A 21,434-nucleotide genomic window follows, 5' to 3' on the forward strand; every position below is an offset into this window, starting at 1 on the left:
AGGAGAGTGGTGAAAAGCACTTTGGCTGCTGAGGCATTAAGCCTTGTAGAGGTGGTGGATATGGCCTTTTATATAAGTATGATATTGACAGAAATTTTGGGATTAGGGAATCTGGGTAATATACCTATTGACTGTCACATTGACAATAAATCCCTGTGGGAAAATGTGCACTCTAAGTGTCAATGAAAAAAGGTTACGGATAGACATCGCAAGTTTGAAGCAGATGTTGGACAGAGGGGAAATAACAAAAATTAAATGGGTCGACAGGAGCTATCAACTGTCAGACTGTTTTACGAAAAGAGGGGCGAGTTCACAGAAACTTTTGGATATTGTTAATGAAGGTCGCTTGTTTCTGTGACTGTTTTTTTTTCTTTCTCGTCCAAACAAAAAAAAGGGGGGGGGGGGGAAATCACGTGCGTGTTTTTGAGTTTCTTGAAATTTTGTTTTCGCCTAATTATTTTTTTTCTCCAAGGAAGGGGAGACTGTTAAGTAATGAGTTAAGAGACATTGCAATTAGTTGTCTCATTTGTGTTAAGTATCCATTAATTGACACTGATATGTAAAGGGGCTTCAGGTGGCCTCTGTCAGGTGGTGTGTTGTTAAGAGTTTTGTGCAGAGGCTGTGGAAGTGAAATAAATGGTGTTTGGTGAAAAGGAACAAGAACTTTAGACTCTTCATATCACAGCAACTAAAACGGCTAACACATATTACCAGATTTCTCCACATATCACATGGGCCAGGCATAGTGGTCCAAGCATGAATGGTACAAACAGCAGCAATTAATTCAGTAATCCATCAAACCCCAGGCCTTTGAATGAGATACGCGTTTTACATAGAATTACATAGAACATACAGTGCAGAAGGAGGCCATTCGGCCCATCAAGTCTGCACCGACCCACACTAAGCCCTCACTTCCACCCTATCCCTTCAACCCAACAACCCCTCCCAACCTTTCTGGAGACTAAGGGCAAATTATCATGGCCAATCCATCTAACCTGCACGTCGTTGGACTGTGGGAGGAAACCGGAGCACCCGGAGGAAACCCACGCAGACACGGGGAGAACGTGCAGACTCCGCACAGACAGTGACCCAGCGGGGAATCGAACCTGGGACCCTGGTGGCAGAGAATTTGGGACACGGCGGGGGCGGGATTCACGCCAGCCCCCGGCGATTCTCTGACCCGGTGGGGGGGGTCAGAGAATTGCGCCCCTTGTGTCAACATTGAGAGAGTTGTCCCACAGACTAGTCAAGCAACAGCTTGACACCGTTATCAGAACATGACCCCCATTACTGCAAAATATTATTGACACTGAAGCAATTATATTTAAGAGGAAATCAATTTAAACACAGAAAGAAAATGTATTAAACAGTGTAAAGGGACAAGAAAACAAATGTGATTAGTTCATTTAAACTGCCACAGTCACAGTGACCTGCTTCTTGCACTGAATTTTGATGATCACTGAAATTAATTGAAGAATTAATTAATCGCAGCGGTACTTAAAAACCTGGGTTTTGGCTCAGCTATGGGGAAGGAACAGAGCAGGGCTGGTACCAGCCAATGTTGAGGATCACGTCGGCAGGCCACCCACAGGCTGGGGTTTCGCCTCCACAATACTGGCCCGGCAACTGTGGCCATTTTCATTATGTGTAAAGGTTTGCTGAGGGAGCCCCTCAAGATTGAGGCCCCCCTTCTCTCTCTCTCTCCCTTACCTGAAATGCAAAGCTGCAGCTCCGTCAGTGTTGGATACAGGATTTAATTGGACAGCGAGCCTGTCCTCTGCCCACTAATTGGCCTATCAAAAATATTATTGCCGCTTGCTGCCCCTGACCAGATGTTGGTTTGGGACCTGCATTTCGGGCATTTGATTGCCCCCTCCAAAATGGACAATCCTGACCACTGGTAAGGAATTGGGTAAGTGCTGTGTGAGGTAACACTGCCTCGGAAAGGTCCTAGGTTCCTCTGCTAGTACAACATATCTACAATCATTGAGAATCTCACACAAACTCACGTGCAGGACATCGACATGAACTTGCTGAAAATGCCGAAACCTCAGCTTCTGCATGCGATGATGATTCTCCTGATACTTCTCCTCGGCAAGTTGCCTGTTGGTAAGAGGTCGACAAAGTCATTTCGCAATGTAATTGATGGAAAAGAATACTCTCTGCGTAATTATCTAACGCTAGATCATTCAAAAGTCTGCTGCCTGGGTCCACGCTCACCCCATGTCTCGTTCACCCGTTACCCGCGCCGACCTCCGTTGGCGCCAGGCTAAACAACATCTTAACATTAAAATTCTTGCCCTTGCTTCCAAATCCCTCCATGGCCTCGCCCACTCCTTCTCTATCTCTGTAATCTTCTCCAGCCTCACCCCACCAAGATCTGCACTCCTGACTCCAATCCCGACCTTCTGAGCATCTTCTATTTTAATTTCTTGACCAATGGTGGCCATGCCTTCAGCTACCTTGGCCCCAAGCTTTAGACGTCCCTCCCTAAACCTTCCCAATACTCTGCTTCACTTCCCTCCATTTAAACCCTCCCTCTTTGACCAAGCATTATTTTACCTATCCTAATAAGAAACTTCAGAGAGTCTGGGCAGAGAGACCGCCCAGTCCATCACACAAACCTGCCCCCCACCCACTGACTCCATCTACACCTCCCGCTGCCTGGGGAAAGCGGGTAGCATAATCAAAGAGCCCTCCCACCCGGCTTACTCACTCTTCCAACTTCTTCCATCGGGCAGGAGATACAAAAGTCTGAGAACACGCACAAACAGATTCAAAAATCAGCTTCTTCCCCACTGTCACCAGACTCCTAAACGACCTTCTTATGGAATGTGTAATACTACACTCCTGTAAGCTTCACCCGATGCCGGTGTTTATGTATTTACATTGTGCACCTTGTGTTGCCCTATTATGTATTTTGTCTCCATGTACTAAATGATCTGTTTGAGCTGCTCACGGAAAAACACTTTTCATCGTACCTCGGTACAAGTGACAATAAACAAATCCAGATTCTAATATCTCATTATGTGGCTCGGTATCAAACTTTGTTTTATAGTACTCTAGCTTTGAACACTCCATTATGTTAAAGGTGGGAGATAAATGGCAGATAAGACCATAAGACATAGGAGCAGAATTAGGCCACTCGGCCCATCGAGTCTGCTCCGCCATTCAATCATGGCTGATATTTTTTTCATCCCCATTCTCCTGCCTTCTCCCCATAACCCCTGATCCCCTTATTGATCAAAAACTTATCTATCTCTGTTTTAAAGATATTGAGTGATTTGGCCTCCATAGCCTTCTGCGGCAAAGTGTTCCACAGATTCACCACCCTCTGGCTGAAGAAATTCCTCCTCATCTGTTTTAAAGGATCGTCCCTTTAGTCTGAGATTGTGTCCTCTGGTTCTAGTTTTTCCAACAAGTGGAAACATTGTCTCCACGTCCACTCTATCCAGGCCACGCAGTATCCTGTAAGTTTCAATAAGATCCCCCTCATGCTTCTAAACTCTAAGGAGTCCTCAACCGTTCCTCATATGACAAGTTCTTCATTCCAGGGATCACTCTTGTGAACCTCCTCTGGACCCTTTCCAAGGTTAGCACATCCTTCCTTAGATACAGGGCCCAAAACTGCTCACACTACTCCAAATCGGGTCTGATCAGAGCCTTATACAGCCTCAGAAGTACACCCCTGGTCTTGTATTCTAGCCCTCTTGACATGAATGCATTTGCCTTCCTAACTGCCGACTGAACCTATACATTAACCTTAAGAGAATCGTGAACAAGGACTCCCAAGTCCCTTTGTGCTTCTGCTTTCCGAAGCATCTTCCCATTTCGAAAATAGTCCATGCCACCATTTCTCCTTCCAAAGTGCATAACCTCACACCTTTCCACATTGTATTCCATCTGCCACTTCATTGCCCACTCTCCTAGCCTGTCCAATTCCTTCTGCAGCCCGCCTGCTTCCTCAATACTACCTGCCTCTCTACAAATCTTTGTATTATGCTGATGCTGATGTTGCATTTGTTGCAAATCTAGTGAATGCAGGAAGTCTGGAAATAAAATCTGAAATGATCTTGTGTAATTTTCTTTATTCCTGAGATGTGGTTGTCGCTGACTATGCCAGCATTTATTCCCCATCCTTAATTTCCCTTGAATTGAGCGGCTTGCGAGGCCATTTCAAAGGATAGTTAAGAGTCAACCACATTGCCGTGGGCCTGGTATCACATGTAGGCCAGACCAGGTGAGGTTGGCAGATTTCCTGAAGGACATTGGTGAACCTGATGGGTTTCTTTGACAATAGTTCCACGGTGATCACTAGCTTTTTAATTCCAGTTCTTTTAATTGAACTCGAATCCCACCATCTGCTGGGATTTGAAACCCGTTCCCCAGTGCATTATCCTGGGTCTCGAGATTACTCTTCAATTTACAATACCACTAAGTCATTGCCTCCCCGCTATTTCAGTGAGTGTTCTATGACAGACTCAGCTCGCTGCAGACTCGATGGGCTGACGAGCCTCTTCAGTGCTGTATTATTCTGTGATTCTGTGACACCTTCTTAATCAGCCAAGTGAAGGTCTCATCTTATCTGGCAAAGGTATCACGCATGGATCCATAATATCTATGTACTCTCACACCTTGATAAACACAAACCATTTACTTTCACAAAGTAACATATCTGAGGTTCGGGTTTGTAGGTGCACGGTCAAATATTTAAGCAATTCTATCTAGGCTTACCCTCATAGGAACACAGGAACATTGGAATTAGGAGCAGAAGTGGGCAATCCAGCCCTTCGAGCCTGCTCCGACATTCAATCAGATCACGGCTAATCTCTTCCTGGTCTCAAAGCCATCTCCCGAACTGGTCCCTATATCCCTTTAACTCATTTTTAAAATCAGAAATATATCTATCTCCTTCTTAAAACCATTTAATGACTCAGATTCCACCGCACTGTGGGGCAGTGAGTTCCGCAAATTCACCACCCTTTGCGAGAAGTAGTTCCTCCTCATCTCAGTTTTAAATATACCGCCTCTCAGCCTATATCTGTGGCCTCTTGTTCCAGATTTCCCCACAAGGGGGAACATTTGGTCTATGTTTACTTTATCAATCCCTTTTAGTATCTTATACACCTCAATTAGATCCCCTCTCATCCTTCCATACTCCAGCAAGTACAAGCCCAAACTGTTTGATCTCCCCTTCATCCCCGGAATCAATCTGGTGAACCTCCTCTGAACTGCCTCCAATGCCTCCACGCCTTCCTCAAATAAGGAGAGCAAAACTGGACACAGCATTCCAGATGTGATCTCACCAACACCCTATACAATTGCGACAACACATCTCTACTTTTATACTCCAGTCTTTTGCAATAAATGCGGACATCCATTTGCATTTTCTTTTCTTGTATTTTCTTTTATTTCCTTTTCTTCCCATGTACTTAATGATCTGTTTGAGCTGCTTGCAGAAAAATACTTTTCACTGTACCTCGGTACACGAGACAATAAACAAAATCCAATCCAATCCAAATCCATTTCTTATTGCATGCTGTACCTGCATACAGACTTACTATGGTTCATGAACAAAGACATCCAGATCCCTCTGCCCAGATGCATTTTACATAATAATTTGCTTGACTATTTTTTAAGCCAACATGGACAACCTCACACTTATCCACATTAAACTCCAGCTGCCAAATTTTGGCCCAATCTCCTAGCCTATCTATATTCATCTGTAAAATCTGTATCTCCTCTTCACCATCTGCTTTCCCACCTATTTTAGTATCATCCACAAACTTTGCTATGTTACACTCTGTCCCTGTTTGCAGATTATTTATGTAGATTGTAAACAGTTGAGGTCCAAGGACTGACGCCTGCGGCACCCCACTGGTTACAGTTCACCAGCCTGAGAAGGATCCATTTAACCCGACTCTCTGCTTTCTGCCAGTCGGCCAATCCTCAATCCAATCTAGTACTCTACACCCAATCCTCTGCAATCTCACCTTCTGGATCAGACGTTTATGTGGCACCTTGTCAAACGCCTTCTGGAAGTCTAGGTATGCCACATCCACAGGTTCCCCATTATCCACCTTGCTGGTTACGTCCTCAAAGAACTCAAGCAAGTTTGTCAAGCATGACTTACCCTTCAGAAAGCCACGCTGACAATGGTGGATTGGGCTTTGTCTTTCCAAATGTTCAGTCATCTCCCTCTTAATGATTGATTCCAGCAATTTCTCCACCACAGAGGCCAAGCTAACCTGTCTATAGTTCCCTACTTTTTACCTCTCTCCCTTTTTGAATAGGAGAGTTACATTAGCGTGTTACCAATCCACCGGGACCTTTCCAGAATCCAGGGAATTTTTAAATATCATAACCCATGCATCTACTATCTCTGCTGCTACCTCCTTTAATACCCTAGGGTGCAGGCCATCAGGTCCTGGAGACTTTTCTGCCTTTAGTCCCATTAGTTTATTCAATACCTTCTCCCAAGTGATGGTTCCTCTGGATTAACTGCAGTTCTTGGAAATTGTTTATTATCCTCTACTGTGAAGACAGAGGCCAAATATTAGTTCAGTGTCTCCACTATCTCTGTGTTCCCCTTTTATTACCTCACCAGTATCGTCCTCTAAAGGGCCAACATTTACTTTATATATTTATAGAAGCTCTTGGTATCAGTGTTTATGTTTTCTGCTAGTTTCCTTTCGTAGTTCATCTTAGCTTTTTTGATTGTATTTTTAGTAGCTTTTTGCTGACCCCTGAAGTTCTCCCAATCCTCCAGCTTTCCACTAGCTTTTGCAGTATGGTATGCCCTAGTTTTTGTCTTTATGTCCTCCTTGACTTCCTTGTTTAGCCATGGAATGTTTTTCTCCGTTACAAACCCTCTACCTTTCAGGAATTATACTTTAATTGAGAAATGTTTAATATCTCCCTGAACATCCCCCATTGTTCCTCAACTGTCCTACCCTCAATTATTTGTAGCACTGGGACTGCTGCGCTGAGGATCCGCGTTTGAATCCCGGCCCTGGGTCACTGTCCGTGTGCAGTTTGCACATTCTCCCCGTGTCTGCGTGGGTTTCACCCCCACAACCCAAAGGTGTGCAGGGTAGATGGATTGGCCACTCTAAATTGCCCCTTAATTGGAAAAAAAAAGTAATTGGGTAATCTAAATGTTTTTTTTAAATAAAAATTATTTGTGTCCAGTCTACTTGGGCCAACTCTTTCCTCAGGCCTGTATAATTACCTCTGCCCAACGCTAAAACTCTAGTATGGCACTGTGTCTTCTCTCGCTCAATCTGAACAACCCTGATCCTCTTTGCAAACTGCATATTTAACCTGCTCCTTCTGAAGGACTTTGTTTAATATAACCAGGAACTGATTCCTACTTGGATGCCTAGGTACCTAAAGCTTCTCTCTACTAACCTAAACGGCAGCTCTTCCAACTTCCAAATTCCTGTGAGGACATTGATTCTTTCAGTCTCCGTTCTCCACCGTACTTTGTTAATTTTATTTAATAGAATCATAGAATTTACAGTGCAGAAGGAGGCCATTCGGCCCATTGAGTCTGCACTGGCCCTTGGAAAGAGCATCCCACCTAAGCCCGCACCTCCCACTATCTCCGTAACGCAGTAAACCCCACCTAACCTTTTTGGACACTCAGGGCAATTTAGAATGGTCAATCCACCTAACCTGCACATCTTTGGACTGTGGGAGGAAACCGGAGCACCCGGAGGAAACCCACGCGGACACGGGGAGAACGTGCAGACTCTGCACAGACAGTGACCCAAGCGGGAATCGAACCTGGGACCCTGGCGCTGTGAAGCAACAGTGCGAACCACTGTGCTACCGTGCCATTCTCATACTCTTTGTTGCGCTGGGGGGTGGGGGAGGGGGAAATCAGTGAAAGGGGACTCTAAATTACACCCCCAAAATTTTTTTTTCAGGAAGCACTCTGAGCAATTTAGAAGGAAAACAATTTCAAGCATCGCACAGCGAGTTATCACTGTGACAAGTTCTGTTATGGTCACAACAAGTCATGGAAAACGGTTGACACAAAAAGTGTCCAATTTTACTTCCTAACAACCCTCTTGATGAGCTCCTCGAATAGTGCTTTATAATGTTGAAGGCACTATGTAAATACAAATTGTTGTAAACAGAGTCAGATTGGCCCAGACATAAAATGGATCAATTAAAATTGCAAAGTACTGAAATGTCTGTACTCGACAATAGTAAATGGACGTAGGAAGAGGAGGAGGCCATTTAACCACTTGAGCAGACTCTGAAAGAAGAAACATGCACATACTTTAGCTTCTTGGCTTTCTCGTCTGCACTCTGCAATTTCCGCAGCCTCATCCTCTCTCGTGGCGTCATTTTCTGTACCTCAGACTGCTCACGTAGTGTCTGCAGGTGAACTTTCTTCTGCCTTTGAGAAGAAAGCGCAGAATGGTGAAATTAATCTTCTTGCAGCCCTCCCGCCATTTCTGCGCGGACAGACGGGTCGAAGGCACCAAGTCAACTGTTCTGCTGCGTGGGTAATGTCAGGCCGGCAAAGAGCCAGAGGATTGCAACTGAGCCCAGGAAAGACGGTAGAATCAGTCACAATTCTCAACTTGTGATTGTTCTGTTGTGATTCCAAGTGAGAGCTTGGGTGGGATTCTCCCCTACCCGGCGGGGCGCCGAGGAGAGGCCAAAGAGTTGGCGCATGCACGAGAGCGCCAGCGTGTGCTGGCGTCATCCCAGCGCATGCGCAGGGGCGTTCGTCTCTGCACCGGCCATGGTGGAGGTCCACGGCAGCCGGTGTGGAGGGAAAGAGTGCCCCCGCGGCACAGGCCCGCTCACGGATCGGTGGACCCCGATCGCGGGCCAGGCCACCGTGGGGGCACCCACCGGGGCCAGATCCCCCCGGAACCCCCCCCCCCCCGAGGCCGCTCACAGAGCCAGGTCCGCCGATAAGTACCTGGTCTAATTTACGCCGGCGGGACCGGCCTAACACGGGCGGAGAATCGCCGGGAGGGCCGCTACTAGCGGCCGGCGCGGCGCAATTCCCGCCCCTGCCAAAACCCCGGCGCCGGCGAATTCGGCAGACGGCGGGGGCAGGATTCACGCCATCCCCCGCCGATTCTCCGGCCCGGCGGGGGGGGGGTCAGAGAATCCCACCCCTTGTGTGTGTGGGTGGAGAGCAAATCTGACTCCATTCGAGTGCAAACATACGGCACGATGTCCGCCGACTGGTGCCCAAAACGGCGCCAATCAGGCGGGCATCGCGCCGCCCCAAAGGTCCGGAATGCTCCGCATCTTTGGGGGCCGAGCCCCAACATTGAGGGGCTAGGCCGACGCCGTAGGAATTTCCGCCCCGCCAGCTGGCAGAAACGGCCTTTGTTGCCCCGCCAGCTGGCGCGGAAATGACATCTCGGGGCGGCGTTTCCCACGCATGCGCAGTGAAGGGAGTCTCTTCCGCCTCCGCCATGGTGGAGGCCGTGGCGGAGGCGGAAGGGAAAGAGTGCCCCCATGGCACAGGCCCGCCCGCGGATCGGTGGGCCCCGATCGCGGGCCAGGCCACCGAGGGGGCACCCCCCGGGGTCAGATCGCCCCGCGCCCCCCCAGGACCCCGGAGCCCGCCCACGCCGCCTTGTCCCGCCGTTCAAAAGGTGGTTTAATCCACGCCGGCGGGACAGGCAATTTATCGGCGGGACTTCGGCCCATCCGGGCCGGAGAATCCAGCGGGGGGGCCCGCCAACCGGCGCGGCCCGATTCCCGCCCCCGCCGAATATCCGGTGCCGGAGACTTCGGCAACCGGCGGGGGCGGGATTCACGGCAGCCCCCGGCGATTCTCCGACCCGGCGGGGGGTCAGAGAATGACGCCCATAGAAAGAAAGAGTTGCATTTAGACAGCATCCCTAATTGCTTAGGTGTTCTCAAAGCACTTTACAGCCAATAGAGTACATTTTAAAATATAGTCACCTTGTAGTGCATAACTAATATGTGCACAGCAAGCTCCCACACACTGCAACGTGATAGCAACCAAATAAACAGTTTTTAGTGATGCTAGTTGAAAGATAAATATTGGTCAGGGGACCAGGAATAATTCCCCTGGCTTCTTCAAAATAGTGCGATAGGTTTTTCTATATCCACCTGAAATGGCAGACGGGGCCTCGCTTTAATAATACAAGAAAAAAACTAGAAACAAATCACACGCCCTTCGAGCCTCAATAATATCATGTCTCATCTTCTCAAATCTGCTTTCTCGTGCACTCCCCACCCCCCCAATCCACTTAGCGCCCCCCAAAAATAGGTTTCAGCATCTCATCGAGAGGTGACACCTTCGACCGTGCGACGCCATCTCAGCGCTGCGCCGGGGTGTCAGTCTGGTCTTTGTGTTCAACTCTCTGGATTGGGGCTTGAACCCACATCCTCAGGATTAGAGGTGAGGGTATGACCCAATGAGCCATAGAAGGCGCCCCGAGGATAGAATACCATCAAGCCAAATCGCCCTGCTTTTCGAAGGGTTGCGAAACCATATGCCTTCAACAGAGATGGCATTTAAAAAAACTGCAGCAACAGATGAGCCAAATCTTGACTTACAATCAAAATATATCACCAAGAGTCGGTACAGGCAAAATAAGGGGCCCGGAATCCCGAGATAACAGTCATCACTGGATGGTTCAAAACCTGCAGTGCTAAGCCAGCAGTATTTAGTCCTGTTCTCCATTGTTCTAGAAAGGATCTTGAACACTCGTTATTATTTCACAGATTTTCAAAGAGGAATAAAAAATAAATCGGTTCAGAGGAAGGAAGGAAACGCAAGAGTTCAGAACAGCTGTTGTGCTGAAATATAGATTGCAATGTACAAAGATGTTGCTGCGTTTCATTATTCATGTGTTTGTGCGTGTCAGGCAAGAACAAGCTGCTAATTCGTTCTCTTTGGGCATTTCCATATTAGTGTTGGTTCTTTAGTCAGGAAACACAGCCCCAGATGTGATAGGGGGCGGGATTCTGTCCCGCCAGCCCCGTTTTCCGGCGTGGGATTCTCCGTTCCCCCAGCCGGCCAATGGGGTTTCCCATTGTGGCCACCGCCACGCCATGGGGAAATCCACCGCGCCATGGGGAAATCCGCCGTGCCATGGGGAAATCCACCGCGCCATGGGGAAATCTGCCACGCCATGGGGAAATCCACCGCGCCATGGGGAAATCCGCCGCGCCATGGGGAAATCCGCCGTGCCATGGGGAAATCCGCCATGCCATGGGGAAATCCGCCGTGCCATGGGGAAATCCGCCGTGCCATGGGGAAATCCGCCGCGCCATGGGGAAATCCACCGCGCCATGGGGAAATCCGCCACGCCATGGGGAAATCCGCCACGCCATGGGGAAATCCGCCGCGCCATGGGGAAATCCACCGCGCCATGGGGAAATCCGCCGTGCCATGGGGAAATCCGCCGCGCCATGGGGAAATCCGCCGCGCCATGGGGAAATCCGCCGCGCCATGGGGAAATCCGCCGTGCCATGGGGAAATCCACCGCGCCATGGGGAAATCTGCCACGCCATGGGGAAATCCACCGCGCCATGGGGAAATCCGCCGCGCCATGGGGAAATCCGCCGTGCCATGGGGAAATCCGCCACGCCATGGGGAAATCCGCCGTGCCATGGGGAAATCCGCCATGCCATGGGGAAATCCGCCGTGCCATGGGGAAATCCGCCGTGCCATGGGGAAATCCGCCGCGCCATGGGGAAATCCACCGCGCCATGGGGAAATCCGCCACGCCATGGGGAAATCCGCCACGCCATGGGGAAATCCGCCGCGCCATGGGGAAATCCACCGCGCCATGGGGAAATCCGCCGTGCCATGGGGAAATCCGCCGCGCCATGGGGAAATCCGCCGCGCCATGGGGAAATCCGCCGCGCCTTGGGGAAATCCGCCGTGCCATGGGGAAATCCACCGCGCCATGGGGAAATCCACCGCGCCATGGGGAAATCCGCCGCGCCATGGGGAAATCCGCCGCGCCATGGGGAAATCCGCCGCGCCATGGGGAAATCCGCCGCGCCATGGGGAAATCCGCCGCGCCTTGGGGAAATCCACCGCGCCATGGGGAAATCCACCGCGCCTTGGGGAAATCCACCGTGCCATGGGGAAATCCGCCGCGCCATGGGGAAATCCGCCACGCCATGGGGAAATCCGCCGCGCCATGGGGAAATCCGCCGCGCCATGGGGAAATCCGCCGCGCCTTGGGGAAATCCACCACGCCATGGGGAAATCCACCACGCCATGGGGAAATCTGCCACGCCATGGGGAAATCCGCCACGCCATGGGGAAATCCGCCGCGCCTTGGGGAAATCCGCCACGCCATGGGGAAATCCGCCACGCCATGGGGAAATCCACCGCGCCATGGGGAAATCCACCGCGCCATGGGGAAATCCGCCGTGCCATGGGGAAATCCGCCGTGCCATGGGGAAATCCGCCGTGCCATGGGGAAATCCGCCACGCCATGGGGAAATCCACCGCGCCATGGGGAAATCCACCGCGCCATGGGGAAATCCGCCACGCCATGGGGAAATCCACCGCGCCATGGGGAAATCCACCACGCCATGGGGAAATCCACCGCGCCATGGGGAAATCCGCCGCGCCATGGGGAAATCCACCACGCCATGGGGAAATCCACCGCGCCATGGGGAAATCCATCACGCCATGGGGAAATCCGCCACGCCTTGGGGAAATCCACCGCGCCATGGGGAAATCCACCGCGCCATGGGGAAATCCGCCACACCATGGGGAAATCCACCACGCCATGGGGAAATCCACCACGCCATGGGGAAATCCACCACGCCTTGGGGAAATCCACCACGCCTTGGGGAAATCCACCGCGCCATGGGGAAATCGACCGCGCCATGGGGAAATCCACCGCGCCATGGGGAAATCCGCCGCGCCATGGGGAAATCCACCACGCCATGGGGAAATCCGCCGCGCCATGGGGAAATCCACCGCGCCATGGGGAAATCCACCGCGCCATGGGGAAATCCACCACGCCATGGGGAAATCCGCCGCGCCATGGGGAAATCCACCGTGCCATGGGGAAATCCACCGCGCCATGGGGAAATCCACCGCGCCATGGGGAAATCCACCGCGCCATGGGGAAATCCGCCACGCCATGGGGAAATCCGCCGTGCCATGGGGAAATCCGCCGCGCCATGGGGAAATCCGCCGCGCCATGGGGAAATCCGCCGCGCCATGGGGAAATCCGCCACGCCATGGGGAAATCCACCACGCCTTGGGGAAATCCGCCGCGCCATGGGGAAATCCGCCGCGCCATGGGGAAATCCTCCGCGCCATGGGGAAATCCACCGCGCCATGGGGAAATCCGCCGCGCCATGGGGAAATCCACCGCGCCATGGGGAAATCCACCACGCCATGGGGAAATCCACCACGCCATGGGGAAATCTACCGCGCCATGGGGAAATCCACCACGCCTTGGGGAAATCCACCGCGCCATGGGGAAATCCGCTGCGCCATGGGGAAATCCACCGCGCCATGGGGAAATCCACCGCGCCATGGGGAAATCCACCGCGCCTTGGGGAAATCCGCCGCGCCATGGGGAAATCCGCCACGCCATGGGGAAATCCGCCGCGCCATGGGGAAATCCGCCACGCCATGGGGAAATCCACCGTGCCATGGGGAAATCCGCCACACCATGGGGAAATCCGCCGTGCCATGGGGAAATCCGCCACACCATGGGGAAATCCTCCGTGCCATGGGGAAATCCGCCGTGCCATGGGGAAATCCACCGCGCCATGGGGAAATCCGCCGTGCCATGGGGAAATCCGCCGTGCCATGGGGAAATCCGCCACACCATGGGGAAATCCGCCATGCCATGGGGAAATCCACCGTGCCATGGGGAAATCCACCGCGCCATGGGGAAATCCGCCGCGCCATGGGGAAATCCACCGCGCCATGGGGAAATCCACCGCGCCATGGGGAAATCCGCCACACCATGGGGAAATCCGCCGTGCCATGGGGAAATCCACCGTGCCATGGGGAAATCCACCGCGCCATGGGGAAATCCGCCGCGCCATGGGGAAATCCACCGCGCCATGGGGAAATCCACCGCGCCATGGGGAAATCCACCGTGCCATGGGGAAATCCGCCACGCCATGGGGAAATCCGCCACGCCATGGGGAAATCCGCCACGCCATGGGGAAATCCGCCGCGCCATGGGGAAATCCACCGCGCCATGGGGAAATCCACCACGCCATGGGGAAATCCACCACGCCATGGGGAAATCCACCGCGCCATGGGGAAATCCACCACGCCTTGGGGAAATCCACCGCGCCATGGGGAAATCCGCTGCGCCATGGGGAAATCCACCGCGCCATGGGGAAATCCACCGCGCCATGGGGAAATCCACCGCGCCTTGGGGAAATCCACCGCGCCATGGGGAAATCCGCCACGCCATGGGGAAATCCGCCGCGCCATGGGGAAATCCGCCACGCCATGGGGAAATCCACCGTGCCATGGGGAAATCCGCCACACCATGGGGAAATCCGCCGTGCCATGGGGAAATCCGCCACACCATGGGGAAATCCGCCGTGCCATGGGGAAATCCGCCGTGCCATGGGGAAATCCACCGCGCCATGGGGAAATCCGCCGTGCCATGGGGAAATCCGCCGTGCCATGGGGAAATCCGCCACACCATGGGGAAATCCGCCGTGCCATGGGGAAATCCACCGTGCCATGGGGAAATCCACCGCGCCATGGGGAAATCCGCCGTGCCATGGGGAAATCCGCCGCGCCATGGGGAAATCCGCCGCGCCATGGGGAAATCCGCCGCGCCATGGGGAAATCCACCGCGCCATGGGGAAATCCACCGCGCCATGGGGAAATCCACCGCGCCATGGGGAAATCCGCCACACCATGGGGAAATCCACCGTGCCATGGGGAAATCCACCGTGCCATGGGGAAATCCACCGCGCCATGGGGAAATCCGCCGCGCCATGGGGAAATCCACCGCGCCATGGGGAAATCCACCGCGCCATGGGGAAATCCACCGTGCCATGGGGAAATCCGCCGTGCCATGGGGAAATCCACCGCGCCATGGGGAAATCCACCGCGCCATGGGGAAATCCACCACGCCATGGGGAAATCCGCCGCGCCATGGGGAAATCCACCGCGCCATGGGGAAATCCACCGCGCCATGGGGAAATCCGCCACACCATGGGGAAATCCGCCGTGCCATGGGGAAATCCGCCGTGCCATGGGGAAATCCGCCGTGCCATGGGGAAATCCACCGCGCCATGGGGAAATCCGCCGTGCCATGGGGAAATCCGCCGTGCCATGGGGAAATCCACCGCGCCATGGGGAAATCCGCCACGCCATGGGGAAATCCGCCGCGCCATGGGGAAATCCACCGCGCCATGGGGAAATCCGCCGTGCCATGGGGAAATCCACCGCGCCATGGGGAAATCCACCGCGCCATGGGGAAATCCGCCGCGCCATGGGGAAATCCGCCACGCCATGGGGAAATCCACCGCGCCATGGGGAAATCCACCGCGCCATGGGGAAATCCGCCACGCCATGGGGAAATCCGCCGTGCCATGGGGAAATCCACCGCGCCATGGGGAAATCCACCGCGCCATGGGGAAATCCGCCATGCCATGGGGAAATCCACCACGCCATGGGGAAATCCGCCGTGCCATGGGGAAATCCGCCGCGCCATGGGGAAATCCGCCGTGCCATGGGGAAATCCACCGCGCCATGGGGAAATCTGCCACGCCATGGGGAAATCCACCGCGCCATGGGGAAATCCACCGCGCCATGGGGAAATCCGCCACGCCATGGGGAAATCCGCCACACCATGGGGAAATCCGCCGCGCCATGGGGAAATCCACCACGCCATGGGGAAATCCACCGCACCATGGGGAAATCCGCCACGCCATGGGGAAATCCACCGCACCATGGGGAAATCCGCCACGCCATGGGGAAATCCACCGCGCCATGGGGAAATCCGCCACGCCATGGGGAAATCCGCCACGCCATGGGGAAATCCACCGCGCCATGGGGAAATCCACCGCGCCATGGGGAAATCCACCGCGCCATGGGGAAATCCACCGCGCCATGGGGAAATCCGCCGCGCCATGGGGAAATCCGCCACGCCATGGGGAAATCCGCCGCGCCATGGGGAAATCCGCCACCCCATGGGGAAATCCGCCGCGCCATGGGGAAATCCACCGCGCCATGGGGAAATCCGCCGCGCCATGGGGAAATCCGCCACGCCATGGGGAAATCCGCCGCGCCATGGGGAAATCCACCGCGCCATGGGGAAATCCACCGCGCCATGGGGAAATCCGCCGTGCCATGGGGAAATCCACCGTGCCATGGGGAAATCCGCCACGCCATGGGGAAATCCGCCGCGCCATGGGGAAATCCGCCGCGCCATGGGGAAATCCGCCGTGCCATGGGGAAATCCACCACGCCATGGGGAAATCCACCGCGCCATGGGGAAATCCGCTGCGCCATGGGGAAATCCGCCGTGCCATGGGGAAATCCGCCATGCCATGGGGAAATCCGCCGCGCCATGGGGAAATCCGCCGCGCCATGGGGAAATCCGCCGCGCCATGGGGAAATCCGCCGCGCCATGGGGAAATCCGCCGTGCCATGGGGAAATCCGCCATGCCATGGGGAAATCCGCCGCGCCATGGGGAAATCCGCCGCGCCATGGGGAAATCCGCCGCGCCATGGGGAAATCCGCCGCGCCATGGGGAAACCCGCCACGCCATGGGGAAATCCGCCGTGCCATGGGGAAATCCACCGCGCCATGGGGAAATCCGCCGTGCCATGGGGAAATCCGCCGTGCCATGGGGAAATCCGCCGTGCCATGGGGAAATCCACCGCGCCATGGGGAAATCCGCCGCGCCATGGGGAAATCCGCCGTGCCATGGGGAAATCCACCGCGCCATGGGGAAATCCGCCGCGCCATGGGGAAATCCGCCGCGCCATGGGGAAATCCGCCGTGCCATGGGGAAATCCACCGCGCCATGGGGAAATCCACCGCGCCATGGGGAAATCCGCTGCGCCATGGGGAAATCCGCCGTGCCATGGGGAAATCCGCCATGCCATGGGGAAATCCGCCGCGCCATGGGGAAATCCGCCGCGCCATGGGGAAATCCGCCGCGCCATGGGGAAATCCGCCGCGCCATGGGGAAACCCGCCACGCCATGGGGAAATCCGCCGTGCCATGGGGAAATCCACCGCGCCATGGGGAAATCCGCCGTGCCATGGGGAAATCCGCCGTGCCATGGGGAAATCCGCCGTGCCATGGGGAAATCCACCGCGCCATGGGGAAATCCGCCGCGCCATGGGGAAATCCGCCGCGCCATGGGGAAATCCGCCGTGCCATGGGGAAATCCACCGCGCCATGGGGAAATCCACCGCGCCATGGGGAAATCCGCTGCGCCATGGGGAAATCCGCCGTGCCATGGGGAAATCCGCCATGCCATGGGGAAATCCGCCGCGCCATGGGGAAATCCGCCGCGCCATGGGGAAATCCGCCGCGCCATGGGGAAATCCGCCGCGCCATGGGGAAACCCGCCACGCCATGGGGAAATCCGCCGTGCCATGGGGAAATCCACCGCGCCATCGGGAAATCCGCCGTGCCATGGGGAAATCCGCCGTGCCATGGGGAAATCCGCCACACCATGGGGAAATCCGCCGTGCCATGGGGAAATCCACCATGCCATGGGGAAATCCACCGCGCCATGGGGAAATCCGCCGCGCCATGGGGAAATGCACCGCGCCATGGGGAAATCCGCCGTGCCATGGGGTAATCCGCCACACCATGGGGAAATCCGCCGCGCCATGGGGAAATCCACCACACCATGGGGAAATCCACCGCGCCATGGGGAAATCCGCCGTGCCATGGGGAAATCCGCCACACCATGGGGAAATCCGCCACGCCATGGGGAAATCCACCGCGCCATGGGGAAATCCACCGCGCCATGGGGAAATCCACCACGCCATGGGGAAATCCGCCGCGCCATGGGGAAATCCACCGCGCCATGGGGAAATCCACCGCGCCATGGGGAAATCCACCGTGCCATGGGGAAATCCGCCACGCCATGGGGAAATCCACCATGCCATGGGGAAATCCACCGCGCCATGGGGAAATCCACCGCGCCATGGGGAAATCCACCGCGCCATGGGGAAATCCACCACGCCATGGGGAAATCCACCGCGCCATGGGGAAATCCGCCGTGCCATGGGGAAATCCGCCACGCCATGGGGAAATCCACCGCGCCATGGGGAAATCCGCCACGCCATGGGGAAATCCGCCATGCCATGGGGAAATCCGCCGCGCCATGGGGAAATCCGCCGCGCCATGGGGAAATCCGCCGTGCCATGGGGAAATCCACCACGCCATGGGGAAATCCACCATGCCATGGGGAAATCCACCGCGCCATGGGGAAATCCGCCGTGCCATGGGGAAATCCACCGCGCCATGGGGAAATCCACCGCGCCATGGGGAAATCCGCCGCGCCATGGGGAAATCCGCCACGCCATGGGGAAATCCACCACGCCATGGGGAAATCCGCCGTGCCATGGGGAAATCCGCCACGCCATGGGGAAATCCACCGCGCCATGGGGAAATCCGCCACGCCATGGGGAAATCCACCACACCATGGGGAAATCCGTGGGCTGAGGTGCGCTGCCAGCGTGGCGGAGGATCCCACGGAGGAACCTTCGGTTCCGGGAATGTAAATTAAAATAAAGTTTAATTCAGCGTTCAGTTAGGGAGGAAAGGACGTGCACTCCGATCTGACGAAGCTTACAGCTCTTTCCCGGTCCTTTCCCGACTGAAAGAGTATTTGTTCCATTCGGTGGTAATGACGGTGTTGCGCGCCACCACGGTAGCACAGTGGTTAGCACTGTAGCTTCACAGCGCCAGGGTCCCAGGTTCGATTCCCGGCTTGGGTCACTGTCTGTGCGGAGTCTGCACGTTCTCCCCGTGTCTGCGTGGGTTTCCTCCGGGTGCTCCGGTTTCCTCCCACAAGTCCCGAAAGACGGGCTTGTTGGGTGAATTGGACATTCTGAATTCTCCCTCTGTGTACCAGAATAGGCGCCGGAATGTGGCGACTAGGGGATTTTCACAGTCACTTCATTGCAGTGTTAATGGAAGCCTACTTGTGACACTAATAAAGATTATTATTTTTATTATTATAACTGGTGTTATTGACAGAAGATATGATCATTGTGCAATTCTCTCACCCACACTGCCAATAAAAAATACATCACTCGCAAACTATCCTTTGCTTTTAAGTTCCCTGTAAAGGTCTTGTGAGCAAGGTTACAGCTGTGTGTGCTCCCGCTAATAAAGTACAATTCCCGTACCAGCCTCCCCGAATAGGCGCCGGTATGTGGCGACTAGGGGCTTTTCACAGTAACTTCATTTGAAGCCTACTTGTGACAATAAGCGATTTTCATGTTTGTCCTATTTTAGTACAGTTTTTAAATAGTTGGAGTTATATGGAAGCTGTCTCCTGTTAGCAAATAAAGGATGAGAAATAAAATGGGCGGGATGCCCGAACACAGAGGGCGGAATTTAATCCTGGTGAAGGGGGTCTCGCCTGCCTGCCGGAGAGCTGCCCAGGGGCCCACGTTGCCTCCTTTGGGAGAGACCTCGGTATTAAGTGCCATTGAGGCATTGGAGAGGAAGATGGAGGGCATTTCCTGGCATCAGGGGCACCATGGGTGGAAATCCACCCCCCCCCCCCCCCATCTACTCCCAGCCCCCCCCCCCCGGAGCTGCCAGCCAATTTGGGCCAGCAGTTGTGCATAACTTGGCAGTGCCACCTGGGGGTGAGAGGTGGTATCTGCCAGTAATGCCCCAACCAGAAGGGGGCCAGGCCACAGATGAATGAGAACAGGATGGAGGTCATGGAGCGGAGGGCTGCGGGAGAAGGGGGAAGGGGGGTTGACAGCACGGGTATGGGGGGGGCCTTTCAACGGTCCGCCCCTTTCCGATATCAGGCAATATGTGCCTTTGGCCAATGTGCTCCGCCACCACAGAAATCCTCAAGCAACCAAATCAGGGTTAGCTTTTCCAGCTTCTCGCACAGCACAACTCTAGGCTGAGGTTCTTAAGGCAACGTTAATTGCCCAATTACATGCTTGATATGGCAGTGGGGAGGGAAGGACGTCAATAGCCTTACTGCCCGCATTTATTCAGGGCAATGGCAGGAAGGCAGCAGGCTCTCCATCGACCACCCTCCCACCCAATTAAAAGGCCTTGGCAGATCAGGAAAGTGGATATTAAAGTGAGACTAGCTGCTCACCTTAATATACAGATTTGCCAAATCAGATTATGGGATTTGAATGGGATAAGGATGTAATTAATGGGTCAATGGGAGGAGCCAGGGACCTGAGGCAGTCAGGTTTTGAGTCAGCCAGTTTAGATTGGCTGTGAACAGAACACCAGCTTCTAGAAAATGCTGTGGTTTGACACAGGCAAGGATCTGCAGGTTGTTTCCTGAAGGATCTCTCTCTCTCTCTCTCCAGACAGTCTTTTGAAAGGAATTCTTTATTCAGAGGCTGGCAAGCATTCCCCTGTTTGCTAACTGTATTTAAAAGTGGGTTTTGACTCAAGATGGGTTTTGCTTGATTGGAGATAAAGAAGATATCAGCTAGGAGTTAAAGTGTTTATTGCTCAGCATTGTTTAACTGGTAATTGTACGCTATTTATTTTCCAATGTTAAAGTTAGTTTAATACTGGGTTAGTAATAAAGTTTGTTTGAATATACCATATTCCTATTTGTGCGTGGAGTTACTCCTGGAGCAAAGTATCCTCACAGTCTTACAAATTAAAAAGTATTGGGGTTTCTGTCAGTATCCCAGCAAAGTTTGTATTCTGCTCCAGGATCGTAATAGAAGTCAATGGATAAATGGAACAGGCGTAAAATCTGCATTTCACCCCATCCGGTGGAATTCCCACCTGAAGAGCTAGGGTACGATTTTCCCTAGATTTTTCAGAGAACCAGGGAACGTTGGTCCATCTAAAAATTAGTCAAGATAATTGGCCTCAATGAAAATGTAATTGCATCTGGGCAAAGGCTTAGAACCTGCACAACGGGCTGAGCTTTCACAGAGTGACAATCGGGGTTGGTTGGTCGGTGGGGTGCGGTCGTTCAAGAGGAAGGGGTCAGTGTCGGGTCAGTGGGTTGGTGGGGCAGGGGGTGTTGGTCAGTCAGATGGTCAGTGGTGGGGGTTGCGTGGTCAGTGGGAGAGGCTTGATCGGAGGAGGTCATTTGGTCGGTGGGGGTGTTGGGTGGTCAGTGGGTGGGGATGGGAGCAGGCCGATCGGAGGGTCGGCCGGCATGGTCGGGCTTTCGCGGGATTGGGTGTTCAATTGGGGTGGGGTCATTTGTGGGGATGCCTTGGGTGTTCAGTTGGGGTGGGGTCGAGAGGTCAC

The 21,434-nt window shown here is 54.1% G+C and overlaps 1 protein-coding gene across 1 annotated transcript in view; it reads right to left on the reverse strand.

Annotated features, from left to right (window-relative positions):
• The window catches only part of nek11 (NIMA-related kinase 11), a 476,774-nt gene that overhangs the window by 197,470 nt on the left and 257,870 nt on the right, over nt 1-21,434 (reverse strand). Inside the window, exons 10-11 of the mRNA XM_072510106.1 lie at nt 8,291-8,410; nt 2,010-2,103 (exon numbers count right to left, since the gene is read on the reverse strand). Coding sequence (XP_072366207.1) covers nt 2,010-2,103; nt 8,291-8,410 — 214 coding nt within the window. The remainder of the gene's footprint in view (nt 1-2,009; nt 2,104-8,290; nt 8,411-21,434) is intronic.

Source organism: Scyliorhinus torazame, chromosome 6 (assembly GCF_047496885.1).
Source record: "Scyliorhinus torazame isolate Kashiwa2021f chromosome 6, sScyTor2.1, whole genome shotgun sequence".
NCBI lineage: Eukaryota > Metazoa > Chordata > Chondrichthyes > Carcharhiniformes > Scyliorhinidae > Scyliorhinus > Scyliorhinus torazame.